General features: G+C 44.4%; 1 protein-coding gene across 3 annotated transcripts in view; it reads right to left on the bottom strand.

Moving 5' to 3' along the window:
- Positions 1-16,549: 16,549 nt before the first annotated feature.
- The window catches only part of RUNX1 (RUNX family transcription factor 1), a 168,436-nt gene continuing 157,615 nt past the window's right edge, over positions 16,550-27,370 (bottom strand). For all 3 annotated transcript variants that reach the window (XM_062622286.1, XM_062622284.1, XM_062622285.1), the window contains 2 exons: positions 23,011-23,172; positions 16,550-19,619 (listed from right to left, as the gene is read on the bottom strand). In XM_062622286.1, the coding sequence (XP_062478270.1) occupies positions 19,126-19,619; positions 23,011-23,172 (656 nt within the window). In that variant the 3' untranslated portion in view covers positions 16,550-19,125. The remainder of the gene's footprint in view (positions 19,620-23,010; positions 23,173-27,370) is intronic.

The raw sequence follows: 27,370 nt of genomic DNA on the forward strand, positions 1-27,370 counted from the left end.
ACATTCCACTTCCAGCATGGGTTGGTCAAATCTTTTTGATCAGCATGGTCTGATTCAGGATGTGTGCCTCCTTTCCATTCTCTCCAGTCCTCACTCTCCAAGCTAGTGCTGCAGTCAATTTCTGGTTTTCGATCTCTTCAGCAAGACTGCACTAACCACCTCAGATTACCCCATCCCTGTGCATTCAGGAAACCCTTTATCCCATTCTTGTCTCACACTTTGGAGAATGCTTCCGAATGGATTCTGCTCTGGGTTACTCTTTAAAGAAAAGTTTTAGTCAAAGCCTTTTTCTTTTGCCGCTGCCATTTTGGTTTTGGTTTGTTGTTTTATTTTTTTGAGGCTATAACTTTTACATTCCAGTTCTGGAAGCTATTGGCCTGGTGAGGGTGACCAACTCACCCCAGGGACACTGAAGTGTAGCTCCTTGGCCCAGATTTGTATCCCTAGTTACAATTACAAACATTCCTCCATTTAATTATGCTCCTCTTTTTACTAGAAGTAAAGCCTCCCAAACATAATAAAATAATATGCACAAAGTAAACATGTCTGAGGCCTGCTCATGGGTACCTTTCATTTATCTCCCCTCTTCTCTACTAGAAGTCAACAGAGCACTCTATTTCTTTTGCATTTCCTTGGGGTGGTGAGGACACTGATCTCTCTTTAAGGCTGCTTGTTAAAGCAAGGCTGCTAATTGTCAAAAAGGGGAAAACAAAACCTCCTCACAACACATTTGCAAACAGGACTGCACCACCAGGGGCCATTTTCACTGCTGGGAAGATAGCTTAGGTCAGCAGCATTTCCACGTAGAAACCTCAGCACTTCTGGAACCTCCTGAAGAAGCAGCTGCCCAAGCCTGCACCTTGTACGACTGACCAGTAGTAAGAGTTGCTCTCAGCTACTATGCAGCAGTCTGAACTCACAATGCTTAAGATTATGGTTCATGCATATCTAACTCCCAGGACAGTAATGAAAATAAATGCATTAATGTTTCCCAGATACCTAATTTACTATATGTTGAAGGCAGGTGCACCTAAGTGAAAAAGAGAAGGAATTTCAGTTTGCAGTAAGTATGTAAATCTTTGCCTGTTATTTTATTTCTACCATAAAAAATATATTTTTCTGTGAAAACATGTGAACTTGTGAAAATGCACTTGTCTTATACTTTACTGTAGAGCTTCTTTTTCAAGGTGTGCACCAAGCCAAAGAACACACACATACTTTCATGCAAACACTATTAGTCAGACTACACCTCTGTTTGGAAAAGTTTGGTGCTAAAAATTAAGCATGGCAATGAAACACAGCATCCCAGCAGTGTACCTTATGTACTGACTGGCAGGGTGTTGGCATGCTGCTTTGGAGGATTAGGTCTGTACCAAGGATCCAGACATGGGACATAAGGGGTTCAGTAAGGTTTTCTTATTCATTTCTGTAGGCACCCTGCCAGCTCCTCCAAGAACAGAAGTAGTTGATCCTGCCTTTTTTTAGTGCAAGTTTAACAGAAACAACATTGACGGCTACCTCTAGGCATACTCCTTCAAACTAAATGGCAAAGCAAGGCTCTTGGGAAACTGGATGACAAGATCTCAGTGCTTGTTTTACATAGGTTCCGCTGAGTATTAAAGGCTAACTTCATGGGTCTTTCTATTGCACTACAAAAACAATGACATGTAATTTGGGATACATGGCTATTTTATTTCCCACTCCAACCTGACAAACCATGTTGACCTGAGATCACAACTTTCTTTCATTACAGTGCTATTATTATCACCATGTAGCTCTATTAAATTCTTCAGCATTTCATAGAATTATCATAGAATCATGATTGCTTTGGGTTTGAAGGGTCCTTAAAGATACCTAGTTCCAACCCGCCTGCCATGGGCAGAGACACTCTCCACTACATCAGGTTGTGCAAAGCCCCATCCAACCTGGCCTTGAACACTGCCAGGGATGGGGCATCCACAGCTTCTCTGGGCAATCAGTTCGAGTGTCTCACCACCCTCATAGTACAGAATCTCTTAGAATCATAGAATCATAGAACCGTTAGGGTTGGAAAGGACCTTAAGATCATCTAGTTCCAACCCCCCTGCCATGGGCAGGGACACCTTATGCTAAATCATATCACCCAAGGCCTCATCCAGCCTGGTCTTGAACACTGCCAGGGATGGAGCATTCACAGCCTCCCTGGGCAACCTATTCCAGTGCCTCACCACCCTAACAGAAAAGAATTTCTTCCTTACATCCAACATAAACTTCCCCTGTTTAAGTTTTAACCCGTTACCCCTTGTCCTGTCACGACAGTCTGTAATGAAGAGTCCCTTTCCAGCATCCCTATAGGCCCCCTTCAGATACCGGAAGGCTGCTATGAGGTCTCCACGCAGCCTTCTCTTCTCCAGGCTGAACAGCCCCAACTTCCTCAGCCTCTCTTCATACGGGAGGTGCTCCAGGCCCCTGATCATCCTCATGGCCCTCCTCTGGACTTGTTCCAACAGTTCCATGTCCTTTTTATGTTGAGTACACCAGAACTGCACACAATACTCCAGGTGAGGTCTCACAAGAGCAGAGTAGAGGGGCAGGATCACCTCCTTCAGCCTGCTGGTCACGCTCCTTTTGATGCAGCCCAGGATACAGTTGGCTTTCTGGGCTGCAAGTGCACACTGCCAGCTCATGTTCATTTTCTCATCAACCAACACCCCCAGGTCCTTCTCCGCAGGGCTGCTCTGAATCTCTTCTCTGCCCAACCTGTAGCTGTGCCTGGGATTGCTCCCACCCAGGTGTAGGACCTTGCACGTGGCATGGTTAAACCTCATGAGGTTGTCATCAGCCCACCTCACAAGCATGTCAAGGTCCCTCTGGATGGCATTCCTTCCCTCCAGCGTATCAACCGAACCACACAGCTTGGTGTCATCAGCAAACTTGCTGAGGGCGCACTCAATCCCACTGTCCATGTCACTGACAAAGATGTTAAACAAGACTGGTCCCAACACCGATCCCTGTGGGACACCACTCGTTACTGGTCTCCAGCCAGACACTGAGCCATTGACAACTCTTTACATGTGGCCATCCAGCCAGTTCTTTATCCACCGAGTGGTCCATCCATCAAATTGATGTCGCTCCAATTTAGAGACAAGGATGTCGTGTGGGACAGTGTTGAATACTTTGCACAAGTCCAGGTAGATGACATCAACTGCTCTACCCCTGTCCATCAGTTCTGTAGTCCCATCACAGAAGGCCACCAAATAGGTCAGGCAGGATTTCCCATTAGTGAAGCCATGCTGGCTGTCACCAAGCACCTTGTTGATTTTCATGTGCCTTAGCATGCCTTCCAGGAGAATCTGCTCCAAGATTTTGCCAGGCACAGAGGTGAGACTGACTGGTCTGTAATCCCCTGGGTCATCCATTTTCCCCTTCTTGAAAATGGGGGTTATATTTCCCTTTTTCCAGTCATCAGGAACTTCACCTGACTGCCAGGATTTCCCAATTATGATGGCCAGCGGCTTTGCAACTTCATTTGCCAGCTCCTTCAGGACCCACAGATGGATTACATCAGGACCCATGGACTTGTGCACGTTCAGATTTTTAAGATGGTCTCGAACCAGTTCCTCTCCTACAGTGGGCGCAAGGTCTTCATTCTCACAGTCCCTGCATCTGCCTTCCAAGACTTGGGTGGTGTGGTCAGAGCCTTTGCCAGTGAAGATTGAGGCAAAGAAGTCATTCAGAACCTCAGCCTTCTCCAAAGCCTGTGTAGCCAGTTCTCCCGAGAGCTTCCTGAGGGGGCCTACATTCTCCCTAGTCTGTTTTTTATTAGCTATATACCTGTAGAATCCCTTCCTGTTATCTTTAATACCTCTAGCTAAGTTTAATTCTAACTGTGCCTTAGCTTTCCTAACCTGGTCCCTAGCTTCCTGGACAGCATCCCTGTACTCTTCCCATGCCACCTGTCCTTGCTTCCACTTATTATAAGCCTCTTTTTTCAATTGAATTTTCCTCAGGAGCTCCTTATCCATCCAAGGAGGTCTCCTGGCCCTCCTGCTACACTTCCTTCTGGTTGGGATGCAACACTCCTGAGCTTGTAGCAGGTGATACTTGAATATCAACCAACAGCTTGGGCCCCTCTGCCCTCTAGGGCTGCATCCCATGGAACCTTCTGAAGCAGGTTCCTGAAGAGGCCAAAGTCTGCTCTTTTGAAGTCCAGGGCAGTGAGCTTGCTGCACGCTCTTCTCACTGTCCTGAGGATCTAAAATTCAAGCATCTCATGATCGCTGCATCCAAGGCTGCCCTGGAGAGTCACATTTCCAATGAGCCCTTCCCTATTGGTGAGCACAAGGTCAAGCATGGCACCTCTCCTTGTCGGCTCCTCTATTACTTGCAGAAGGAAGTTGTCTTCCACACAATCGAGGAACCTCCTGGATTGCTTGTGCCAGGCCGTACCGTCCTTCCAACAGGCATCAGGGTGGTTGAAGTCACCCATGAGAACAAGGGCCTGCAAGCATGAGGCTTTTCCTATCTGTCTATGGAGTGCCTCATCCGCAGGTTCTCCTTGATCAGGCGGTCTGTAACAGATGCCCACAGTAATGTCTCCCATAGCTATATTCCCTTTAACCCTGACCCACAAACTCTCTGTGGAGTGCTCACCTGTCCTCAAACAGAGTTTCATACTCTCCAGCCTATCCCTAACATAAAGGGCAACTCCCCCTCCCCGCCTGCCAGGCCTGTCTTTCCTAAAGAGCCTGTAACCTTCCTAATATCTAATCTCAATCTACCTAATCATTTATTTTTGAAGTGAAACTAAACATGTAGATGACACAATATCAATAAAGCAAAGAAACACATCTGAACAATCTGGTTTGTTATCTGGTACTTTCTCATGATTTTTGGATCAGTCTGGACTCTCCTGAAAAAAGCCAAAAATCTCAGGGACAGCTCATCATATGTGACTGGAAACATGCTGTCACAGGGCTCAAGCTGTCTCACAGATCCAGGACAGCAAAGTGTTTGGCACCCCAAAAGTCTGGATGTGAAAGAATGGAAGGCAAGCAATGAGCGCTAATATTCTGCATATTGTTAAAGGAATAGGAATTGGCCTGGCTCAGGAGTCAAAGTCTCCCTATCAGCCAGCCAGGGTGCCTGATACATTGCTGAGATTACAGCCATAACACAATACTGCAAACAACCCAGACTCTTAGCTTTGAACCTCTTATTACAGTCGACTTTCAACATTTTCCAAGCTTCCAGGTCTCTGATGTGGCAATGGGAAGTTCTTCTGAGCTATTTCCCATCTGGATGTGTTTATGGCTCCTGACAGTTTTGATCAAGACTTCTTGAAATTTATTCCACATTAGCATTTACGGATCTGCCTGGTTGTCTGATCAGCGCATTCGCAGCTAGCCCATCTGTCTGGAAAGGTCAGGATTTCTCCCTGAATGGGCCAGAAATAGAAGGCCCAAGCCTAGAGATACTGTACTGTTTACCTGACTTCCAGGTTTGCATTCAGTTAATTAGAAAAGCCTCTTATAGGAAAACAGTTGTTTTTGTTTGGTTTGGTTTTGTTTTTTTTTTTCTCTTTTTAAGAGATCTGCAATTGTCAGAAGCTTTAGAAAAATCTTTATCAACTTAGTTGTATGCTTGAACCTTTTCTTCCTCAGATTTTACTGCCCCTTCTCCTTGCAATGCTGTGTTTCAGGCTGCTCCAGGCCGTCTTTCCCTTGACTCATACTGCTAAAGTCCCTCACGCTGTGGCAGAGTGAGCGACAAGACTTTTTTCCTGATGAAGAAGGGAGGAGAGGATCCGTGGCTGAAACTTGGAAAGAAGCTCCAGATGGATGTATTCCATTCATTTGCACAGAAGATATGTAGCTACATACGCCCTTGGCACAGCTTTGAAAATCTCATCCAGCAGCAATGAACACAGTAGGTGAAAATAAATGTCTTGCAGACAAGATCAATAGCTTTTTAAAATTTCCCTTCTGTGAGAAGGAAAAGCATGTTGTTATTCTTCCTACAGGTACTGCTAATGTATATCCATTCCTTCCAGGGGTGCCTGGTTGCAGCCTTGCTGAGCTGAAGGGCTACCCCGGCTCTGCTGTGGGACCCAGTGAACGGCAGAGCCCTTTCACCTTCCTGCCCATGTTCTTCCCCTCCAGCCTGGCACCTAGTTACTACTTCATATAGTGTTCTTCTCAGTTTAAACCCAGCAAGCCACCACCATGTGAACTGAGAAACTGCCTGCTAAGCTCACAGACACCAAATTTTGAAAATGCTCCCTTTATTGATTTAACAGTGTATCAAACAGCTTTCACATCCCTGACAAACAGGAGACCGGTGCTGTGGGGGCTCAGCCTTCAGGCACTGCTAGATTTAATGCCTGACAATTACCTGTATTGGTTTAATCCCAGTTTCTTGTTGCTCTGAGCGGCTGTCATGCTGCAGCTTCCCATTGAGGGTAATTCTTCGAAAGGGCAGCCGAAGAATGAATCATAAACCTGAACCCCTGGCACCTTCCAGCCTCGCTGATCACACAGCGCTTCCCGCTGGAAGAAGAGAGGGAGTGAAACGCTGGAGAGGGCAGCAGCCACCAGGCTTGGGGGAAGCCTCACCCATGGATGCAGGGCTCTGCGAACGCCCAGGGTAGACGACACCATCATTTTACAAAGCTTTCTTTCATAGAATCATAGACTTGCTTGGGTTGAAGGGACCTTAAGATCACCCAGTTTCAACCCCCTGCCACGGGCAGGGACACCTTCCACTAGACCAGGTTGATCAAAGCCCCATCCAACCCGGCCTTGAACACTGTCGGGGATGAGGCAGCCACAGCTTCTGTGGGCAACCTGTGACAGTGCCTCAGCACCCTCACAGGGAAGAACGTTTCCTATTATCTAATCTCAATCTCCCCTCTGTCAGTTTAAAGCCATCCTCCCTTGCCCTATCCCTACACACCCACACAAAAAGTCCCTCTCCGCCCCGGCCGCCAGCCGCGCACCGGCACTCCCCCGGCAGCTCAGCAGCCCTGCGTGCGGGGCCGTCCCGCCGCCAGCAGCACTGCAGTTAGCAGCGGCGGCCCTCTAGCGGCCTGTGCCTCGGCTCCGTGTGTACGGCCCCTTCCCTCAGCCGGGGCTGCGGACGGGCGGGGGCTGCTGGGGACCTTAAGGGCTGCGGGAGAGCAGCCTCGGCGCCTGCAGCGGGGCCGGGTCGGGGCTGGCAGCGCCCTCCGGGCGCCCAGCGTGACTGAGGTGGGGGAGCCCCCCTTGCAGCAGGGGCCCTCCCTACCTGCTCCGAAACCCCGGGGTCCCGGCTCAGGCCGGCGCCTTTGGTGCGCCTCTCGGGAGCAGAGGCTGTGCTCTGGCGGGGCAGGTCGGGCCGGGCCCTGACCACCCCCTTAGCTTGCCAGCGCCTCTCAAAGCGAACCGCACAAGAAGCAGCTAAGCTGTTCTGGTGGGGATCGAGTTCTGTGCGCCACACTATCATAAATGCACTTGTATAGCTCAGTGTTAGCGCAGTGTTAGCTGTGAGAGACCTGCTGCTTTCCAAGAAGCTTCCCGTCCCTTCCCTGCCCCAAAAGGCAGGCATCACAGCCTCATAAAGCTTGGAAGGACCCATTACAGTTCTCTGACCTGAACATTTCTAGCGCAGGCCATCCGTACAGCTTGTGTTCAATATTTCATCGAGAGGCAAAATGGGTGTGGTAACAGCCTGGATTTTTATATTTCCAGGGCCCGTGTCCATGACAGTCATGGCCTCCACCTCTTTCCCTGTTAAGTCCCTCTACTCACCAACAAGGAAAAATGATTCCTTCTTCCATCCACCCCTGCTCAGCCGTTCTCCAGGAAGACCTGAGTCAGATGTTTGGTACCTAAACCAAATACCTGAGGAAGGTGGGGAAGAAGGAGACAATTGCTGGAGGGAAATACACAGTTACTAAACCAGCCTAATGTAAACAAGATCTAAAGCAAGAGTTCAAAGTTATTAAAACTAGGGGAAAATGCCAAAGAAGGAAATTCTTCTCTGTTCAGTCACCCAGCTCCAGAGCCAATGAAACCTGCTTCACCATCCCTAGAATATGATTTATGAGCATGTTTTTAAAGTGCAGACAACAATAACAACAACTTTCTCTCTGTGGACCTTTTCATCAATGGAGCTCAAAGGAGGTCAGTGTCACTACCGATTTGCAGATGCAGAAACCGAGGCACAGGACGGAAGGAATTTTGTTACAGCCATCCGAAAGTGAAGAACCCAAGAACAGATCCTTAGTCAAGTACACTCTGTGCTAAAATATGTCACTCGGCAAACGTAAGTGTGAATTTACAAATGGCACCTGAGACAAGGCACATCTTACTGCAGCAGCAGGGGTTTACCTCCTCATCGTGCTCTCCATGGACTCATCTGAAAGAGACACTTCTGATGCGACCACACAGGGTGGGTACAAACCAGAGGTGATGGAAGAGCACAGCTGACTAGGCAAACAGATTGATATTCCAAGGTACAGGAAAGGGGGAAAGGTACAGGCATAGCTGCATTTAATATAGCATTGTAACAACTGTCAAGGAGATAAGCAACTTGTGGGAGCCATGTTACTTTCTAATGGTGGGTTATTACCAGCAGCTGACAGTACTGGATCATAAAGCTCCACAGTGTGTGAGTGGTGGTGCAAATGAGAAAAGAGACACTTGAAGAACTTACTTGTGAGAGATGCTGAGCAATCCCTGTGAGAAGATGAGGTTAATTCTCCTCCTTGCATCGTCCATCTCTGTTAGCATCACAGAGGAGTACCTAGTCCCTAGGGTGGTTTAACTCTAACATATGTTTGTTTTATCAAGGATAGGAAAAAACACCTTAAGAAGTATTCCCTTTCTTCAGCTATTTACAGCCTCCTGCACTGGAAGGAGAAATCACTCTTTGGGGACTGTTCTTGTACCTCTTTAACAGACAGTGAAAAACCTCATTCTCTTTAACAGAACTTGGTTGGTTTTTTTTTCTGCTAGGCCCTTTTCCTTTTTCCTAGTTGCAAAATCCAGGTGGGAGGATAACATGCAGGGAATGTAATTTTGTTTATTTAAAGATTAGAAATAAATCTGACCCCCAAATCACCCTTTGTCTCCCCCACAAGACAGACCAAACAGAACTCACTCTTCCCTTCTGCGTAATTGTGTTACTGAAACCACCAGCTTCTTGTGGGAGGCAAATCTCAATATGCCTGTAGTTACTATTGCAAACAGGGCACAAAAATACCCTTCACAGAAGTGACCGAAGGGAACTCTCTCTTCATCCACTCTTGTCTCAGAACACCATTGCACTGAAAGCCTTGAAAAGTGGCAAAATTCACCATCCCGAAAGAGGGGACTCATCAATGAGTGACTCCTTTTTAATTTTTAATAGAACCACACTGACTGAATGGACGCTTGGAAACTTCTTGACCATACCATGTAGTTGTATATATACTATGGCAAGGTGTGGATGAATGATAATTCTTAAAACTTTAAAATAAGATAAGCAGACATTGGAGAGAGAGGCCCTTGGGAGAACTAGGAGAAATGCACCCAAAAACTTTGTGTCTTAGGGAGAATTAAGATGCATGCAAGACTTTAGAGAGCAGAAAATGCCCAGCTTGGCCACAGGGCCCTGCGAAAGAACACAAATATTTGCCAACAGGTGACATGCTTTAGGATTCAGGGAGGTCAGGGATTATACAGGCATTACAAAGGGATCTTGTTAATCAAGTCAGACTAAAGGGATCACATTTGGAAAGGCAGAACTACAAGGCAAAATATCTACCCCCTAAGACTTTAGGTCTGCAAGGTCACCCAAGTGAACCCATGGGATCATAGCCGCACTGACAGCATTGAAAGTAGCCAAAATGTCTGTGTAGGAAGAGCTTGCTTTTGACCACTCATTCCTGGGGCTGGTTGGAAATATTTCTGATAAGCTGCAGTGCAACATGCTGACTCACCCCAACCATGTCACTGTTGCTGCTGATCAGCAGCGTTCCTTGCTTCCCACAGAGTGAGAAGCCTGGAAGGCCCAGGATTCTCAGCTAAGCTGGCAGGCTCCAACCTTTGGCAACCAAGATGATTTTGGCTGCAGCATTTTCAAAGGGATACTACTGAACATTATTTCAGGACCACATGGGCAGATGTTTGCTGTGTGCAGAAGGTTTTGGAAATGTAACTTTCTGTTCAAAAATAGAACAACCATTCTTTTTATCATCCACCACCAAATTCATAATACCCATGGGATGGTCATGTTGGCATTAGACTGACTGTGGTCACACATCCTTCAAAGTTACGTGTGTCAGATTGACATCACCAGGCTCTGGGTTCTGCAGGAAGCTGGAGAAATATCAGAGAAGCATGTTAGAGGAGGGAGCAGAGTAGAAAAAGAAAAGGAGGAGGACAGTTGCTTTGCCCTTCTGCAAATTTGCTACCGTTTTATGCAGCAGAAGTGAAACAGAAAACATTCCCCATGTAAAATAACCCATATTGCTTTGTTTCAGAGCAACTCTTATCACAGACATTTAAGAGAGGAAGGGTGAAGTTTGCCACAGGGGCTTCACGCAGAGATTTTACTATTTCAGTGAAAATCATCTGATTTTCAGCCAATTTTGAAACACTTCCATACCTATGATGCTCACCTGATGCAAAGACATAGTGCAGTTTGACCACTGGACTCCTTTGAAGAAGGCCATATAAAAAAGTTGAATGGCAGTTGGTATTAGAGGACATGGAAATACCCAGGCTGAGCTCTGTGGCATGGGGGTCAGTGCCCCTTAGGCACTGCTGGGGCTGGGAAACCTGCATCCTTGTATCTGCAGGTACCCCTGCAGAAGGCAACTGGAGCTACCTTCTGAACTGGAAGGTCTTAAGGGATTCTGGTGTGAGCAAACAAGGGAAATGGGAATGAGAAGCCAGCAGGCATAAACCTGGTGGTGGCAGGAAGCACAGTCAGATGTCAGAGACCTCCCAGGGAACTGTAACTGCAGGCTGCCCTGAATACAGGCTCTCTTCTGTGCTTACAGGATGTGTCAAGAGTAGCAACAGATAATAGTAAGATTGCCGTCTAAGCTTCCCTAGAAAAGCTACAGATGTTCCTGTGTCTGGGGCATTTGAAAGTAAAACAACCAGAGGCACTTTTTACATGCTACAGGAAATAATTCTGCATCAGCAGGGAGCAGGTTCTCTCACTTTTGACAGCCTTCCTGCCCTTAAAACCCAGCATTTTATAAAGCCCACAAATCAGACCTAACTCCCTCCCTGCTCTGAAAGTAGGCTACATTTTAAATCTGTTTATTAGATTTTCTTTCTAAATTGTTTTATCCTCCTCTCACTAACCCAAACAATTCCCAGACAGTGACTCGTGCTGACTAATCCAGTCTGGGAGACTTCTAGGTGTCCCTGTAACTTAAAACCAGAAAACAAGCTTCCTAATTCAGTAGCTAGACATTCCAAAAAAGACCTGTAGGTTCTGAGCTTTTATTTTCCTTCTCCTCAGGGTTAAACATGCTTTTATCTACCCTGTACCTCCCTCCACCAGCAGGCAAGAGTTGAGCTGTAATTCGGACATTCCTTCCCTGAGATCCTGCCGAGGTTAGAAGTTGTGCTCCATGGGGCATCCCAGTGGCAAAGTTATTGTGAGCCCTTAACAAAGGTAAACAGCGCAAAAGGGAGCTGTCTTCCAGAAGGGGGTGCCTGAAGTAATAGCTGAGACATGTTCCCAAATGATCTTACAGACCTGTAAGAAGCCCAGGGTTGTTAAAAGACATGGGGCCACCGAAAAATTGTATTTTTGGCCCATTTACAGTGCTGGACTGAGTCATACTTTAGTCACGTCTGGAAACCACAGTGCCATTACAAGGTCTTCCAGTATCGTAACAGTTGTAGTGGTGATAGGCTTCTAAGCTGTGAATGCTGCGAACAACGTCTGTCAAAGCAGCTAATACAGAGCTTTTTGTCGTGTTTTGTGACCGCACATGCTGCACCAGTAACCAGCATTTCCATGCCTGCTGAGAAAAGGGCTGTCTCACTTCTGGGCACAGTATGCTGCACCACTAATCCAAGCCTGTTGTGAGACAAGCCACTGAAAAGAGGGAGAAAGCCATGTACACCAAAGGTAACACACCTGTGTTATCTTTCCAGGACATCTGTGTTGAGTTGTAGGGTGCCTTGCAGGCTGATAGGGTTTACTAAGATGCTTTTGCTCTGGAGCCTGGCTGATGGCTGTTTCCTCATTGCGCAAGTAAAACAAAACAGTGTGGGAGAACACCCATGACAATGGCCTTTATAATTAAAGGTCATTAAAAGCTGTCAGTCAGAGCATGAAGTGCCACAAGAAGTCAACAACCTTTTGCATTCACCCTTGCTAGCCTCTTCTCTCACAAACATCAGTCTCCAGCCTTAGTCTTCAACACCTTCTTTGCCCTTTCCTCTTCCTCCTGCTCAAGAAGCCAGAGTGGAGGGACTGAGCTGGCCTTTCTCAGCTGCAAAAGAGGCATGGTGGGGCCACCTCAAGTGCCCAGGGATCCCAGAGGTCTGCCCTCACTGTGAACTGCTTGCTAGGGAGCTCTCAGCTTCCCATGGCAGGGAGGAAAGCAGAGGGTCAGGAGAGGGCAGCTGCCCATGCTTCCTCCCTTCACCCTGTAGGAGTGGGTGCCGCTAGCCTGGAATGGCACAACCACTGTGAAAGCTGGCAGACGTGGGGCTAGGAGAGACTCGCATCAGTCCAGCTGGCCTACACAAATGCCTGAGCTGCTGCTGTCAAGAAAGAGACAGCCTTACTCACAAGGATAGGCAGCCTCAGTGGCAGCAGGATACGTGCATCCAGTTAAAATGGCCACGAGAGTGTGATGCCTTACTCTCCTGTACAAAATGAAGAATCTGCTAGTATATCCTCAGCATAGTCTTCAGAATGTAGCAGCAAATATTTCTGTTGGAGATGTCCTTGTGTGTAATATTTTTGGTTTTGTTTTGACTGTCGCTATTTGTGGCTTCTTTTCCTGTTGTATTGACGTAAGAAACTAAGTGTGTGCTCTAGTTCATCATCCACCTCTAAAGAAGTGCTCTTGGGGTGCTCAGAGCAAGGAGAAAAGTGCTCATGGCAAGGAGAAGAATCAGCAGGGTAGACCCTTGCAAAAGTGTAACTGCAATATTGTTAGGATAACCTGGGATTGTGCCAGAAAGAAATGCTGGATGGTCATGCTGTGCAGGGTAATCAGTAACCATGTCAGTGTGTGTTGGTATTTCTAATTTCTAAAGAGGTACCTGGAATTCAGTTAGTTAACTGATTTCTCTTAGTGTGTTGGCCCTAATACTAATTATCATCTGAGAGACAGAGTGCTACCTGACAAGTTGTCAGGAAGAAAAACAACCCATCTTTAATAGTTTGCTTTGTAACTTGTTTTTCACTTCACTGAGAGTATCTTTGCATATATACATTATTGTGTAAAAGGATGATATTGAGAGGTTCTTCAATATAATGCAGTATGATGTGTAAGGCCAATATTAGGAGATGATATATATATCTATATATATGTATAGATACTTATACATGCATACAGATATATATATATATATAGAGAGAGAGAGAGGCTTTCAGACTGAACTTTCAATATTGACCCTGGTGTTATTTTTTTTCTCATTTTGAAAGCCTTTTTCTCCCATATTAATGTTTCATTAACACTACTGTTTCATTATTTATTTAAACAGAAAAACAACCAATGTATCTCATAAATAATATGACCTCAAACTATCTGTTTTGGTGATCCTGAAGCAAGGCTCAACTCATCAATATCAAAAAGAATCCATTCCAAGAGCCAAAAGATTAAGGAAGAAAAATAAGAGCTGTATATGACCTTGAAATATTGAAATTTAATCAAGAAGCCACAGATATAATGCTATTACTAGGATTCTGTATCTGCAAAGTCTCATTTCAGTCATATTTTGATGGTCCTATTGGATTGCAGACCTTTTGCCAGGTCAGTCCATAGCAGAAAAATATCATTTTGTTAAAAAAAGAAACCAAAACAAAAAAGTAGAAGTATGGAAACATATTTTTGGTGTGATACATATACCCTTTTTCTGACAGTTACTTTTTCTCTGAAAGAGTTGTTTTCTCCCTGATGAAAGAACATACTAGGCCGATGTGGATACTTGTCAAACATTTTATTTGTCATTCACACTAATTATGATACTGAATTTACAGAGGAAACTGTGGTACAAAGAAAGAAAGAAAGAAGAAAGAAAGTCTTCATTAGAACTAACGCAGCAGTCCAGCTGCTCTGTGTGCTAGTTTTAATGAATTCTCCCGTGGCGCTGGACACAGCCATCCCTATGTACAGCAAGAGTCTATTCTGATGTGGTATCTAGAGACTTCCTGTAGTGGGGGGAAAAATCTACCCTATTATCTTTTCCTATCTGGTTCCAAAAAACAGCAGTCCTGTCCTGTTCCTCCCTCTCACCCTCCCAAAATTAAAATCCCCTGCAATCGAAACAAAAAGGCAAACTTCCGGAACCTGTTAGTTTCCCCTTCTGGAAATGTTCAGCATGACAGTGTCAAGGGAAAATGTGACTGTTGCAGGATGCTGCAACATCTGTTTTGTAAACATAGCCAGCAAATGCTGAACAAATGCACTTTGATGCCATTCTGATAGGAGCACATCTCCCGCTGTGTCCTCCCCTCAGACTTTCCCCACAGCCACCTCAGACTGAAAGTTTAGTTTTTGTTTTAAAGAAAGATGTAACTGTTGAGCCCAGAATACCACAATTAACCCACAGATTTTTGCACATTCGTTTCTCCCCTACCACAAAAAAGTGAAGAGTGTTGAATAGAGACCATGCTATAACTGTTTACAAAAGTGAATAAAACGTAGTTAATCTTGAAGCCTAAAATAATTGGGAAAGAAATAAGTTTCACTACAGTATTTAAGCAAACACAAAGTAAGTTCATTAAAAACACAGAAAAGTGAAAAAAAAAGCAGTGTAATTACAAGCACTGAATATTTTGCTATGAAGCTTTTGAAATCTATTTACATACATAAATACAAGTAACTCTGTTGATGCAACCCTTTTAGGACAAGGAGAAAAATGCCAAGTGATCGGTACTGACCAAGCAAGGTTAACAAAAATAAAATACAAAAATGTTACAATGCAGGAAAACAAGCATTTTGCTCAGATAGAAAAAGGATCCACTTCTCCTGAATCTTCAAATACACCAATAGAAAAGGTCACCCAGAAAGCAGTAATGAATGTTTCAAGAGCGCAGGCAGTTCGGAACACTTTGGCAAAGGCTGTGGGCCATTTGGAGGAAAGGGGTTTTCTCCTTTCCAGCAGATAATTTGGCATAATTTTACAAATCAAATCCTTCGTAGCAAGGATGCACCCTGAATCTTTCCTCCCCCTTGCACTTAAGCTCCTGTACATCGCTCTGGAAGTGTAGCAGGAACTGTTGAAGTGGGTATAAATGTTGTTTGAGAGTAAAGTTATGGGCCTTACAGCACATAAGATCTGGGCCCTGTATTTACTTTGAAGTTGTTTGGTATGGCTGCATCTGGACAAGGAATTGTGTCTTGTGAAAGGAACACACAAGCTGATAGTAAGGATTGCCATTAACTGCATTTCTGTAGGGGAAGGTACCTAAGGCACTCTGCTGACTGCAGCTTGTGAACAGAAGCACAATAGTTCTTTTTTGGTTCCATTCGGTTACTGGGATGATAAAACTACATAAATATATATATTATATATAAATATAAAAATATATACTTATATGCTATAATTTGGAGACGTGAATGGAGGAGATGCTTTATCCAAATGTCCTCTTTCTGCCTGATAAGTGCTCTTAAGATACAAGAGGAGTGACATGAGAGCATTTTCATAGCCTCGAAGATCTTTCTTTGCTCTCCTTAGTGGACAGGGGATGGCTACAAAAATATAGATTTGAGTAAACTGTGGTTTCTCCTAAGCACTTATGTGAATACACTGAAACCCACAGTGATTAAACAGGCTGATTCTGGCGGTGCTGCTTTGTGCTGTGCTTGTCATACACATCGAGGTTAGACTCACAGGTTTGGTTGCTGGCAATTACTACAAGTGAGGCACTGGGAAATCCCAGGGGCTTTTTATATGTCAGTAAAGACACAGGGTAAGTGTGGTGACCTGTTCTGCAATTTCTCATCCTGTTCAAACCGGGAAGAGTAAAATTTAACTTCACTTTTAGGTCAAATGTAAAGAAAATAGATGTGTAAACATAAGAAACGTTCAATGGAGGGTCTAATCTCCAGGGTGAGAGATGCCAACTCCTCATTCTTGTGAATCCCTGATCTTTCTGTTTCAAAAATACTGTGGGCTAGAAGGGGACAAAGGACTTTAGCAGAAAGCAGGCTCTTGTTGACAGGTGGGCCTGGGAGTGTACTGACCATATCAACTGGGCTGGAGTCACCTAGCCACGGCAGCCATGCCCTCTGTGATGAGGCATCTGTCTCCTCGGAGGTCCTCCTCTCTCCCTCGCTTTGGGGTTCGCACTCACAATACTATGCACTTGGGTGGTCCAGTCACAAGGCAGATGTGAGAGCTGTAGTAAATTATGATCTTAATTGCACAGAGACAGAGATACGCGAGATGTATTCTGCAACAGAGCTACTGTTTAATGATGAAAGATTTTTTTTAGGCTACTGAAGAGGTGAGATTCCAACTATGTAAATGTCACGAAAGGCAGGGTCTCTATTTCTGTATTCAGCAAGGTCTCCATACTTCCAAAATAGATCTTAAACTGTTCTGATATAATTTTGATGTTTTCTGCCTTTTTTGTTCAGAGCAAACTCTAGAAAATTATGAAAACTATTACACCAAATGAAAAGGACAAGGCCATGCATATATTTTAACATTTTGAACTTTTGCTGAGATCTCTTGAAACACTCCCTATTTTCTGCATAAAAATGACCTTATTGACAATGTAAATTCTTCAATTTGTAACTTTTCAATACCAAAGTGCTACTGCATCTGACTTAAACAAAGAAGCAAAATTATATATAAAAAAAAGATAACTTGAAAAACAAATGGTTTTAAATAAGTCCAGCTGGTTTGCTGCCTGCAGCCAAGGATCTTTTTAATTTGAATCCTTTAAATTTTTTTAAACATCAAACATTGATCTGAAGTCCTGCTTTCAAATACTCTCTGAGTTGACCTGCAATTGTTTCACTCATTTAAAGAGGTACATTAAATAATAATCAGGTAATTTGGAACGCACACGTGTCAACATCAGCAGTTTGTAATTAATGAGTAGTACAACAACTGCCTTCAGACCAAACCCTCAAATAAAATAGTGCCATAAACTTTACAGTGACATCTGATATGTTTGTGCTGTAACGATGGGCAACCATGACGACTCTGTATTAAACATGCAGTTAGTATAAGCCTTGCATATTTGCTACAGGACAGAATATTGTATGCATCAGTCTTAAATACCCTTCCTCTTCTCTCAGAAGATGGTGACAGAAGAACCGTTAAGGCCCCTTCTTTGCTAGCCTGCTTTCCAGATGAGCTAGACACCTCTGTTCAGTTCAAGTTATTTTGTGATGCAGGAACTGATCTATTTTCCAGCGGAATGGAACGTGGCTTTTGTACTCCACAGAAATCTTGGCTCTGCTGAGCTGGGAGCAAATTCACTCATATGCCATTGGAGTCAGGACTTCACCCTTGCCATGCTAACTGCGTGTTGGCTTTCTCCTTTGAAAGCCTCAGAGGCCTCCACCGGTGTTGTTAGGAAGCCTGGACAAGCTTGGGAGCAGAATGAGTCCTACGGGGATCTATTTAGTTAGGGAATATTGAGTCTGCCTTACAAAATATGTACATCTTGATTACTGATCCTGAGGGTCACTACTGGTGACAAAGGAAAAGCAAGGAAGGAGTAGGGAGAGATGACCCAACTGTGTGAGAAGGCATAGAAATTCACAGGGATTTTGGTGCCTAAATCATTTCAGTGGGAGTTGGGCACTTAAATGCCTTTGAGGATCTGAGGCCCTGTTAGCTGAGTAAAATGAGAGTGAGATAATTGTAAACAATATTTCTAGGTATTTAGGAGGTCACTGTACCCATCGTTATTCCAGCCTTTTTCAATGTGATAAATTTGACTTTGGCTGCTACCAAAAAAAAGGCAATTGCTGATCTTTTTTAATATAGGCGTATTTAAATAATAATAGTATCAACAAATACGAAAAGTCTAAATATCAAGCATAAATATCAATGAACTCATCAAAGTAGTACAGTAGTTGAAAATGACCCAAGGCTGTAGCCGTTGTATTAAAAAAAAAAAAGTCCAAGAGAAAAAAAGTTAAATTAACTCATTGAAAAGGGGGCTGATTCTTGCAGTTGACAAAGCAAGAAAGAAGCAAGCATGATGGAAACAAAAAAAAAAAGAACAAAATATTTTTCTTTTTGCAATTTATAAGGTGCCAAGAGAAATAAAACAAATTAGATGCAAAGCACGACGAGCTGCATCCCTCCCCCCCCCCCCCCCAAAATCCCAAAAAACAAACCCCAAACAAAACAAACCCCAGCAATAAAAAATTCCATATTCTTTGGAATATACAACGTGGTTAAAAAAAAAAAAATTAAGAAAGAATGAAGTCCAACATATAAAACCTCTCATTCACAGCATTGCTAAAACAGAAGCGTTCACAGTTTCCCTCTGGGAATCTTCCTATACTTCCTTACAGTTAATATGTCCATAAGATGCAGTAAACTCACTAAGATTTTTTTAGGTTTTAAATCTTAAAAATAGAAGTGAACCAAAACTCTCTTTAGGGTTGTGGAGACCTTCAAGCCCAGGCATGCTGGAAAGCCACAGGCCTGGAAACAGACTGGGTACCTTGCTACCCACCCTCACTACCTCTGGACCACCAGCTCAGGCATCCTCCTTTCCAGAAGCTCAGTCCCCCACAAGGGATGTTTTGCCTCAGTCATCGCTTCGACAGGGGCTGGCTAATACATGCCACTGCTCCTGGGAGCGCTGACTTCTGGAGGGTTTGCTTCTGAAAGTGATGTATGAACTTGGGAGGGCCCATAAGCAAGATGGGTGTTTATGGGATACCTACGGGCACCGGGAAATGGAAAGTACATGAGTCCTCACCCATAACTACTTAAAATTCAATCAGTATGGTCGCCACACTGCTTCCTCTAGCCTTGCTGTGGTTGCCATGTTAGTGGGGGAGTTGCTGTGGCTCCCTTCTGCCTCGACCACATCGCTTTGGTTGGGGAGGTTGGGGTTGAGAAGTGTCGATCCCGTGGAGGCATTGGTGCAGGGTGGGTGGATGCGTGGGGGAGACCGGTCTCCCCCTGAGATCATGGAGAACTGATAGGAGCCGGCGGAGGTTCCATAGTAGAGGTGGTAGGAGGGCGAGCTGGTCTGGAACGGGCTGCCCTGGGCCTGTGACGAGCCAGGGTAGGGAGGTGGGAGGTAAGTGTGGTATCTCGTGGCTGTGGACATGGCAGACATACCGATTCCTATTCCTGAACTGACAGGCGTCGGCGTGTAGGTGAATGCTCCCGGGTAGTGCATCCGAGGGTCAGAGATGGAGGGGAGTGCAGAGAAGGAGCGGTCAATGCCCACCCGGGGGTCACTGAACGCCGTAAGCTCAGAAGCACCTGAATGATGGGGACGAGAGAGAGAGAACTGTTGAGCTGGCATAATGGAGGCTCACATGTTTGAAGCAATAACCAACATACAAACTCTGGCCTACAGCTAACCAAAGCAGCCAGAACAGAGCTATCCCTCAGCTGCTCTGGAGAGGCACTGTAATGTTTGTAGGTCTGGATGTTTTGGATTAATTTCTGTAAAGCAGCAATTAAAGAGGAGTGCCAAGCTCCTGCCCTGTTTTTTATGTGTATGTATTCACTCTTAGAGACCTTACAGCGCATGGAATTATTTATACTTCCAGAATGTCCTCATATTCAATGGGTGTGTGAGGAAGAGGGACATATATCTCAAGCTGCTTGCCCAGCCTCACTTGACTTATGAGGGACACTGATGAGACCTAATTATAAATTGTCCAGCTTCTGCATAGTCCCTCATTGCACCCAGTTTTATTTGCCAACTCAAATGGGAAGCTCCATGGACCAGAGATTGTCCCTCAGGTACATGAACATGCACAGGCAGTGTTACACACTGCTGTCGGACATCAGTGGAAGTATGTCCAGTCCCACCATCTCCTTCCCCGGTGGGCAGGGATTAAACAAGCAGAGCACTTAATGGCATCTTTAGGAAGGATCTTCATCATGACTCAGATTAATGGAAGGTGTCAGTCCCTGCAGCTGGCAGCTATGCATGATTAAAATAACAACAATAATAATTAAGAAAAAATCTTTCCAGAAGACAACTTCTTCTATCAGACAAGGCGTGGAGTCTGCAGAAGAGGAGCCATGTGCTGAAGGAAATACTCATGAAGAGAAGCAGAGAGAAAACAAAGCTCTTGGCTCTGACTGAATTTAAATCTAGAGCAGACACACTGCAGCGCCAAGTTCTGAAAGCTCATCAGTGACACAGCCAGCACAACTTGATGAATCCCTATAAATTTCTTAGAAAAGCTCTGACGCATGCTGTATGCTTCCTTTCTGACTTGGCCTCCCATATTTTTCTGGAAGATTAATGGGACCCTGGACACATTTCTTTCCCCTAGACCCCAGCACCTTTAGATTTAACATGGCAAGACACACTATGGTATAGAATGGCAGGAGCTTCAGAGTAGCTAAAGTTGAAGGTAGCATCTGACAACCTGCCAGATTTTAAACGGTACTTCCACACCTCATTCCTGAGAAATAAATGAAGCTTCTCGAAGCTGCCTGGACACATCACTTATCAGATGAGGGTTTTTTCTTCTCAGTTTGGCAAAAAGCAGAATAATGAGACTTACTGTCAAGGTACTTCAAGCAGGTCCTATATTTTTGCTTTTTCTTGTGAGGCACTGTATCTTTATATGGTAGGGCCTAGAAATTTGCCTTTTGTTCTGGAAGGAGAAATTTCTTCTCTAGACAGCAAGGGTGTGTGACAGTAATTGGACTGGGATGAAAATACTGCAAAATTTTTTTCTAGGAATATTGAATGACATTTTATAGAGATGTAACACTTTGGAAGCATTAGAAAGAAGCCCTTAAGATGTGTAGAGATGAACCCCCATGTACAGAATTCAGACAGGAAAGGAAAGGATACTGACATGAATGGAGCTCTTCTAGGTTCCTTCTCAAGTGTTGAAGAAAATATGCCTGCCATGAGGTAAATCACTTTGACATGGGCACAAAATGCACCGATAAGCCCTAGCGCTCATGCTCTACCTCCATGCTCACCATGTAACACCAAAGAGACACAGAGTGCAGTTACTCCATGTTTACATGGCTGTCTTCTGTTAGATTGTGCATTCCTGGGGCAGCTACCTTGGCTGCCTTTGGTGCTCATACCGTACATGGCACAACAAGAGCCCTGCTACGCAATGATGACATTTGGGCACTACGGCAATGCAAAAAATATTGCCTTTCAAAATTGAGTGCATTCACTTATTTGAGTGCAACCTCAGTCACCACATTGGTAAAGGTAAAATGTGATTAACATCTCCATTCAGTCTGAGTCACCTATCTACACCTACAAGTACACATGCATCAGTCACTCCTGTAGAGGGTTTGAAAATCAAAATAGGTGGTAAACACAGATTTCAGAAAATACTGTCAAGAAAAAATACTTCTCTAAGTAAAAAACTTTATGAAATTAGTGACTTTAATTTTTCTGGCTACTATTGTAGAATCTCAGACTGGTTTGGGTTAGAAGGGGCCTTAAAGCTCATCCAGTTCCAACGCCCATGCCACAGGCAGGGACAACTTTCACTAGAGGAGGCTGCTCAAAGCCCCATCCAGCCCCCAGAGATGGGGCAGCCACAATGTCTCTGGTCAACCTGTTCCAGTACCTCATCACCCTCATGGTGAAGAATTTCTATGAAGAAATTTCTAGGAATTTCTATGAAGATCTTCATTCATCCTTCTCTGTTTTCTATGTTTCTGCATTTTGCCAGTGGAAAGGAGTGCAAAGGGAGGGAAACACAGGACAGAAAATAAAAACAGAGTCTTTTCATTTTAAAAGAAGAGTGTGTCAATAGAGTTTTATAGACTTTTTTAAAACAAGAAATTTCCTACATTCAGCTATTTCTAAGATGTAATTAGCACCCAGACCTAACAAATAATTTAATTTTGGTGGGCATCATTCCTGTCACTCTTTCAAAGCAGGCTGTGTATGACAACAATAGAACAGGCTGGAGCACGTTCAAGTGATTCTCTCTGATCTTAGAAGAAGCTCTGAGTATTCAAATGAGAGCAATATGTGCAGCCAAAGAAGATATGCTTTCAAAAGCTGTATGCAAATCTGAATTATATGGCTCTCATTCCTGCTGTTGAACACACACATATTGGTTCAATATGTGTGGGTTAGAGTCAGCAGATGGTCAGTTGAATATGGTGGAAACCTGGGGGGAAGCTTTCACTTCCATGCGGTATTTTCACGTTGGCTTGTAAAGTTCTGCTGTACAATTTGATGAAAATGTGACAAAACAATCCAGTGCAACACTTAAAATGTCAAACCCCACAAGCCTGCAGTCAGTGTGTCCACCCATAACCTGCTGTGCTGTGGTCTGAATTTAGGGCAAGGGAAGAGAACATAACTGAAATATCTGTGGCATTCATTTCTCGGTAGATAGGACAGCTCTTCAGCATGCCGAACTATCTTTATAGTTCCATACATTTCCAAAGTGCTGCTTTCTCCTCTTTCCATTTCTTTTTGACAATGATATATTGGGCCCCAAACCATATTTCTTCACTCTTTGCACAAATCCCAGCAAAGTGCTAGAGAAGTCTTGCTGCAGGGGTTGTGCAATAGGCTTCACTGCAACTGGGGGAAAGCTGTGGCAGCATCCTGGGACTTTGCAACTGGTTTGCACTGGAGTCAGCCGCAGGGTCTTGGTGAAGCCCAGCACAGAGGGACTACCTTTTAGGTACTTACTTGACAGACGGCTGGAAAGCTCTGCGGTGAGGGATGTCATGCCGCTAGCCCTGCCAGGTGATATTGGTGTGGCGGGGTGCACGGAGGGGGTGGCAATGGAGCCCAGGTACTGGTAGGACTGGTCATAGGACCATGGTGGAGATGGCTGTACTTGCCTTGTATCTGTAATGAAAAAGAGACCTATAGGCTGTTTTGAATGACAAAACTTTGCAATCAAATATGTGAACCAAACCACATGGTGGAAATAGAAACTTAAATGCCAAGGTAATTACATTTCAGTTCCATAATCTCCTTTGTCAAGAGACCTTCAGATGAATTGCTTTCTAAAATATTATTTGTGCATCTGTGAGTTTTGATGGGTTGGGTTTTTTTCTTGTGAAGCTTTTTTGGTATTTCACATTGATGGTGGGCAGGGAAAAGTGGTCAGGGAAAAGCAGATTAAGCTTTCCAAGGTGAAAGACTATTCATTGCTGAGATGCATTAGTATTTCAGGCTGTGTGTTTGCAGAACTTTTAGCCAAAAAGGCATGTGGTGCATGGCACCAAGGAGACAAGATTACTGAACTGTGAGGGTTTCTGTGCAGATGTGTAGGTAGAGAAAAACAAAACGAAAATATGCATGGGTGAGAGAGACAGAGAAGAAGAGTGAAACTAGTGTCCTCCAAAAGACAGATGCCTAAGTGGGCAATTAGGACTGGGGAGTCGGACTTCCTCAATCTTCTGAAATTGCCAGGGTGAATAAAATGACCAGGTATTTTGTACATCTATTTTGTATATGCTAAAACACAGAAATACAGTTCACAGAGAGGGATACATCTACTAGTAGTGGCTGAACTTCAGAAACAGAAAGCCTTAAACAGCCTCTATGGATCTGCTAGGCTGAAAATGCAGACAACCCGTAAGTACAGGCTTTCTGTAGAAACTGCTGCTTCTTGGAAGCAGAATCTCAAAATGCACAGACGCATAAAACATTCACAGAAAAACACTAACCTATTATTTTAGAGCCACACGCCTAGTTTGGCTGACGTTTGAAATCAGAGATGCACAGCAAGGAGTTTGTCCAAACCAGTTGCAAAAATGCAGAAACAACTCTTTTCTGCTTATTTCATCTTTGCATAGGAAGCTGGCATTTTTCAGTGTATACAAACGACTAATTTTTGTATAAATCAAAGTGAGAAAGATTCCCCCCCCCCCCCCGAAATCTTTTCCTATTTATAGTAAATCTTTTCTAGTCTCTTCAGCTCTAAGAGCATTCTCCATCAGCTTCATCTAGCTAATTGCCTTTTTGAAAAAAAGCAAATGTTGGATGAACTGCATGCAGATAAAACTGATATCAGCATGGAAGGGAAATCTCCCAAGTCTGAGATGAAGGACTTTGATCTTCCATCAGAAAGCCCATCTGGAAATTATTATTTTGTTGTGCTTTATGGAGATGAGTTTTACATTTTGTTTGTTTCATCTGTTTAGAAGGGAGGATTTATAAAGCTTTTTAAAAAATAACTAGTAAACTCACTTGCAGAATAAAATAAAGTCTTGTAGAGAGCTTTCTGCTGAGTAACATATTCAAACTCAGATATTATTAATATTTAATTTTTTTCAGGCAGACTTCCTTAAAAATAAATTCAGTTGACTCATGCTGTTTTAAAAGCAACATCCAATTGCATTAAATGGACTTCAGTAGAAACAAACAAAAAGACACAGGCACAAAGCCTGTCTTATTCTGACTTACAACATCATCTCATTGTTAATGTATGGTCAGTGTTTATTAAAGATGACAGGGAGACAGATGAGGGAATTCAGTCTCCAGGGTTAGCATTAGGATAAATACTACAAAGCGTCAACAGAGTAAACATTTAATGGCATGACACTGTGTTTCAATTCTGAAATGGGGTTAATTAAATAATTACTCCCTCATTTCAGCGCAATCCCACTGATTTCAGTTCAGCAGCGCAGGCAAGTACTAGAATCCTGATACTGGGAATCCTGATCCCCCTTGCGGTAAAGCGACCCCAGCCCAAGGATGGAAACCCCCTTGGCTTGTCTTCCTGCGCTAGGAGACTAAATGTCCTCTGCCAAGGCCGATGCTTCAGGTGACAGAGCCTCCCCTCTGTCACCTCCCTTGAAAGGGCTCTATTTAACAGGGTCACTGCAGAAGCCACAGAACCTCTTTGGCTGAAAATGTTTTATCCCGTTTTCAGATGCTCTGTCCTTAGATCCTAGCACTGCAGAGAAGAGGAGAAAAGTCTGCCCGGGTATGCTTGAAGGGGATACTGCCATCAACCCTGTTTTTTATGCTGAAAGGAGAGAACGTACTCTCTGTTTTCTCCTGTTACAAACTGTCATTACATGGCAGGGCAGCTCTTTCTGCCACTTTTCTCCTGTTTCCTACATTGCTAGATCTTCAGGGCAAGAGACATAGTTTTGTCTTGTGCCTTGCCCAGCACGTGTGGGATCCTGATCCATAAAACAGACCCAAGTGCAATAAACACATGACCAACAAACAGTAAGAAGATGCAGAAAAAGCCACAGCAGCCACTGCAGCAGCAGAAGAGGAAGCAAGACCTTGTCATGGGTTTACTGAACACTGACAAGACTAAATTGAAATATGGTTTATTTCTGTTAGTGCTACTAGAATTGGCTTTGTGCTGTGTCCTGACTAGAAACTGCATAATGGGCCAAGTCCACGTCTTGTAACATCCAGAAAAAGGCTACTAAGGTACCTGACCTGCCTTATCCATTTGCTGCTATTACTGACCTCTGGGGTACTCAAAACAGTGACAGACAGCCCAAGAGACCCCCATTATTAATCTCCTCATCCCATTAAGTCTTCCTAAGTGAAAGTTCAAAATACCAATCAATTTTCCATCTCTGTACCTGTATTCTCAATCTCTGTATTTGCTCTTAAAGATTGGCTTTTTGACATCAGACTGGTTAACCAATTGCAATCTGTATAGTGACGTTAATAGAGAGCATTATATTATATACACATATTAAAGCAGGTTGTGCTGAATAACCCCAGGCATCACCTTTGCTGTTTTTTAATAACAAGTGGAGGAAAGTATCATTGTAATAGCATTTTTATGGCACCATTTCAGTATCAAGAGGCAGATTCAGCTCCCAGTAAAGGCAAGGTTTGCATTTTCAGCAGCTTCACTAGGATCTGGATCAGGGGCCTCAAATAGCATTTTATTTTTGTGATATCTGCTTTTCTTCAGCTTTCAGGTTAACCAAAATTAAACTGGAATGGGTTCAAATTTGCCACAGGACCAGGCTGCACAAAGAGTCAGGAAACATTTTCTGAATCCATCTCTTTCCTGCTTTGAAAATAACGAGGTGCACATCTCAGAAGTCAGTAGCGTGGCATGGGGAACTGAATGTGTGGCTTTGTGTGGCTGCAGTTGGTTTGGAGAAAATATGCTGCAAATAAAAGGGAGCTGCTTCCCAACTCAGAATATCTGTGAAGAGATTTGCAGGGAGAGCTACTTCAACAAAGGGAAATAGCAGGGCTTTGGGTCCACACAGTTTTAAAGCTGAAGAGGATTCCAAAATCGTTTCAAGAGCAGATCAAAATAGCATGAAACCAAAGAAGTTGCTGCAGTGGGTGATCCGTGCCCAATCCTCCCAGTATTCCTCCCATTAGCAAGTACTTTCCATTTCTGCTTTTTATGGTGTGAGAAAATGCATTTAAAACATGAAAACAGTTATTAATTGCAATAAAACACTCCAGGGCGAGAATTATGGTGCAATAATTCACACCTTGCTGCGTAGTCACGAGCTCTGGGCCTCTAGCCTCATGCCTAACAAGCTATTAAGCAGAAAGTATTGAACCATCTTTCATGCCTCGTCATGTTTTATTGCTGCAAAAAGGCTGCGTTCGGCTTGTTGTTTTTGGTAAAAAAAAAAAGTTGTAATTAAGCTGTACAAATGTTGCATAATGTTTAATAGTTTAATGAAACCGGCTTTGGTCAGAGCCTCGGCGGAAAAAGAAATCAAGGAAAGATACGAAGAGAAGAAAGCCAGTGTCCCCGCTCCGCGACGCTCCCCCTGGGCCTAACGTCAGCGCTGTGCCCGTGTAAAACGCAGCTCCCGGCCGCAGGCGGCGGGCTGCTCCGCCGGCCGGGGTCGGTAGGTGGCGGCGGAGCCCGTGCGGGCGGCCGGCAGCCCCGCGGCGCACACCCGCCTGCCGGCCCCGCTGGGCACGGCTTCCACCGCAGCCGCCAGAGCCTTCACACGACCTTTGTGAGCGCCTGGTCTCCGATCCCACCCGGGATGCGGCACAGCCGCTGCGCTGCACTAGCATCTCTGGTAGGACCGGCCACGGGCGCCGTGGTTATCAGGGGGCACGGGAGACATGCCGACAC

The sequence above is a fragment of the Pezoporus occidentalis genome, unplaced genomic scaffold, assembly GCF_034315485.1.
Source record: "Pezoporus occidentalis ecotype Australia unplaced genomic scaffold, CSIRO_AGI_Poc_V1 ctg24, whole genome shotgun sequence".
Classification (NCBI taxonomy): domain Eukaryota; kingdom Metazoa; phylum Chordata; class Aves; order Psittaciformes; family Psittacidae; genus Pezoporus; species Pezoporus occidentalis.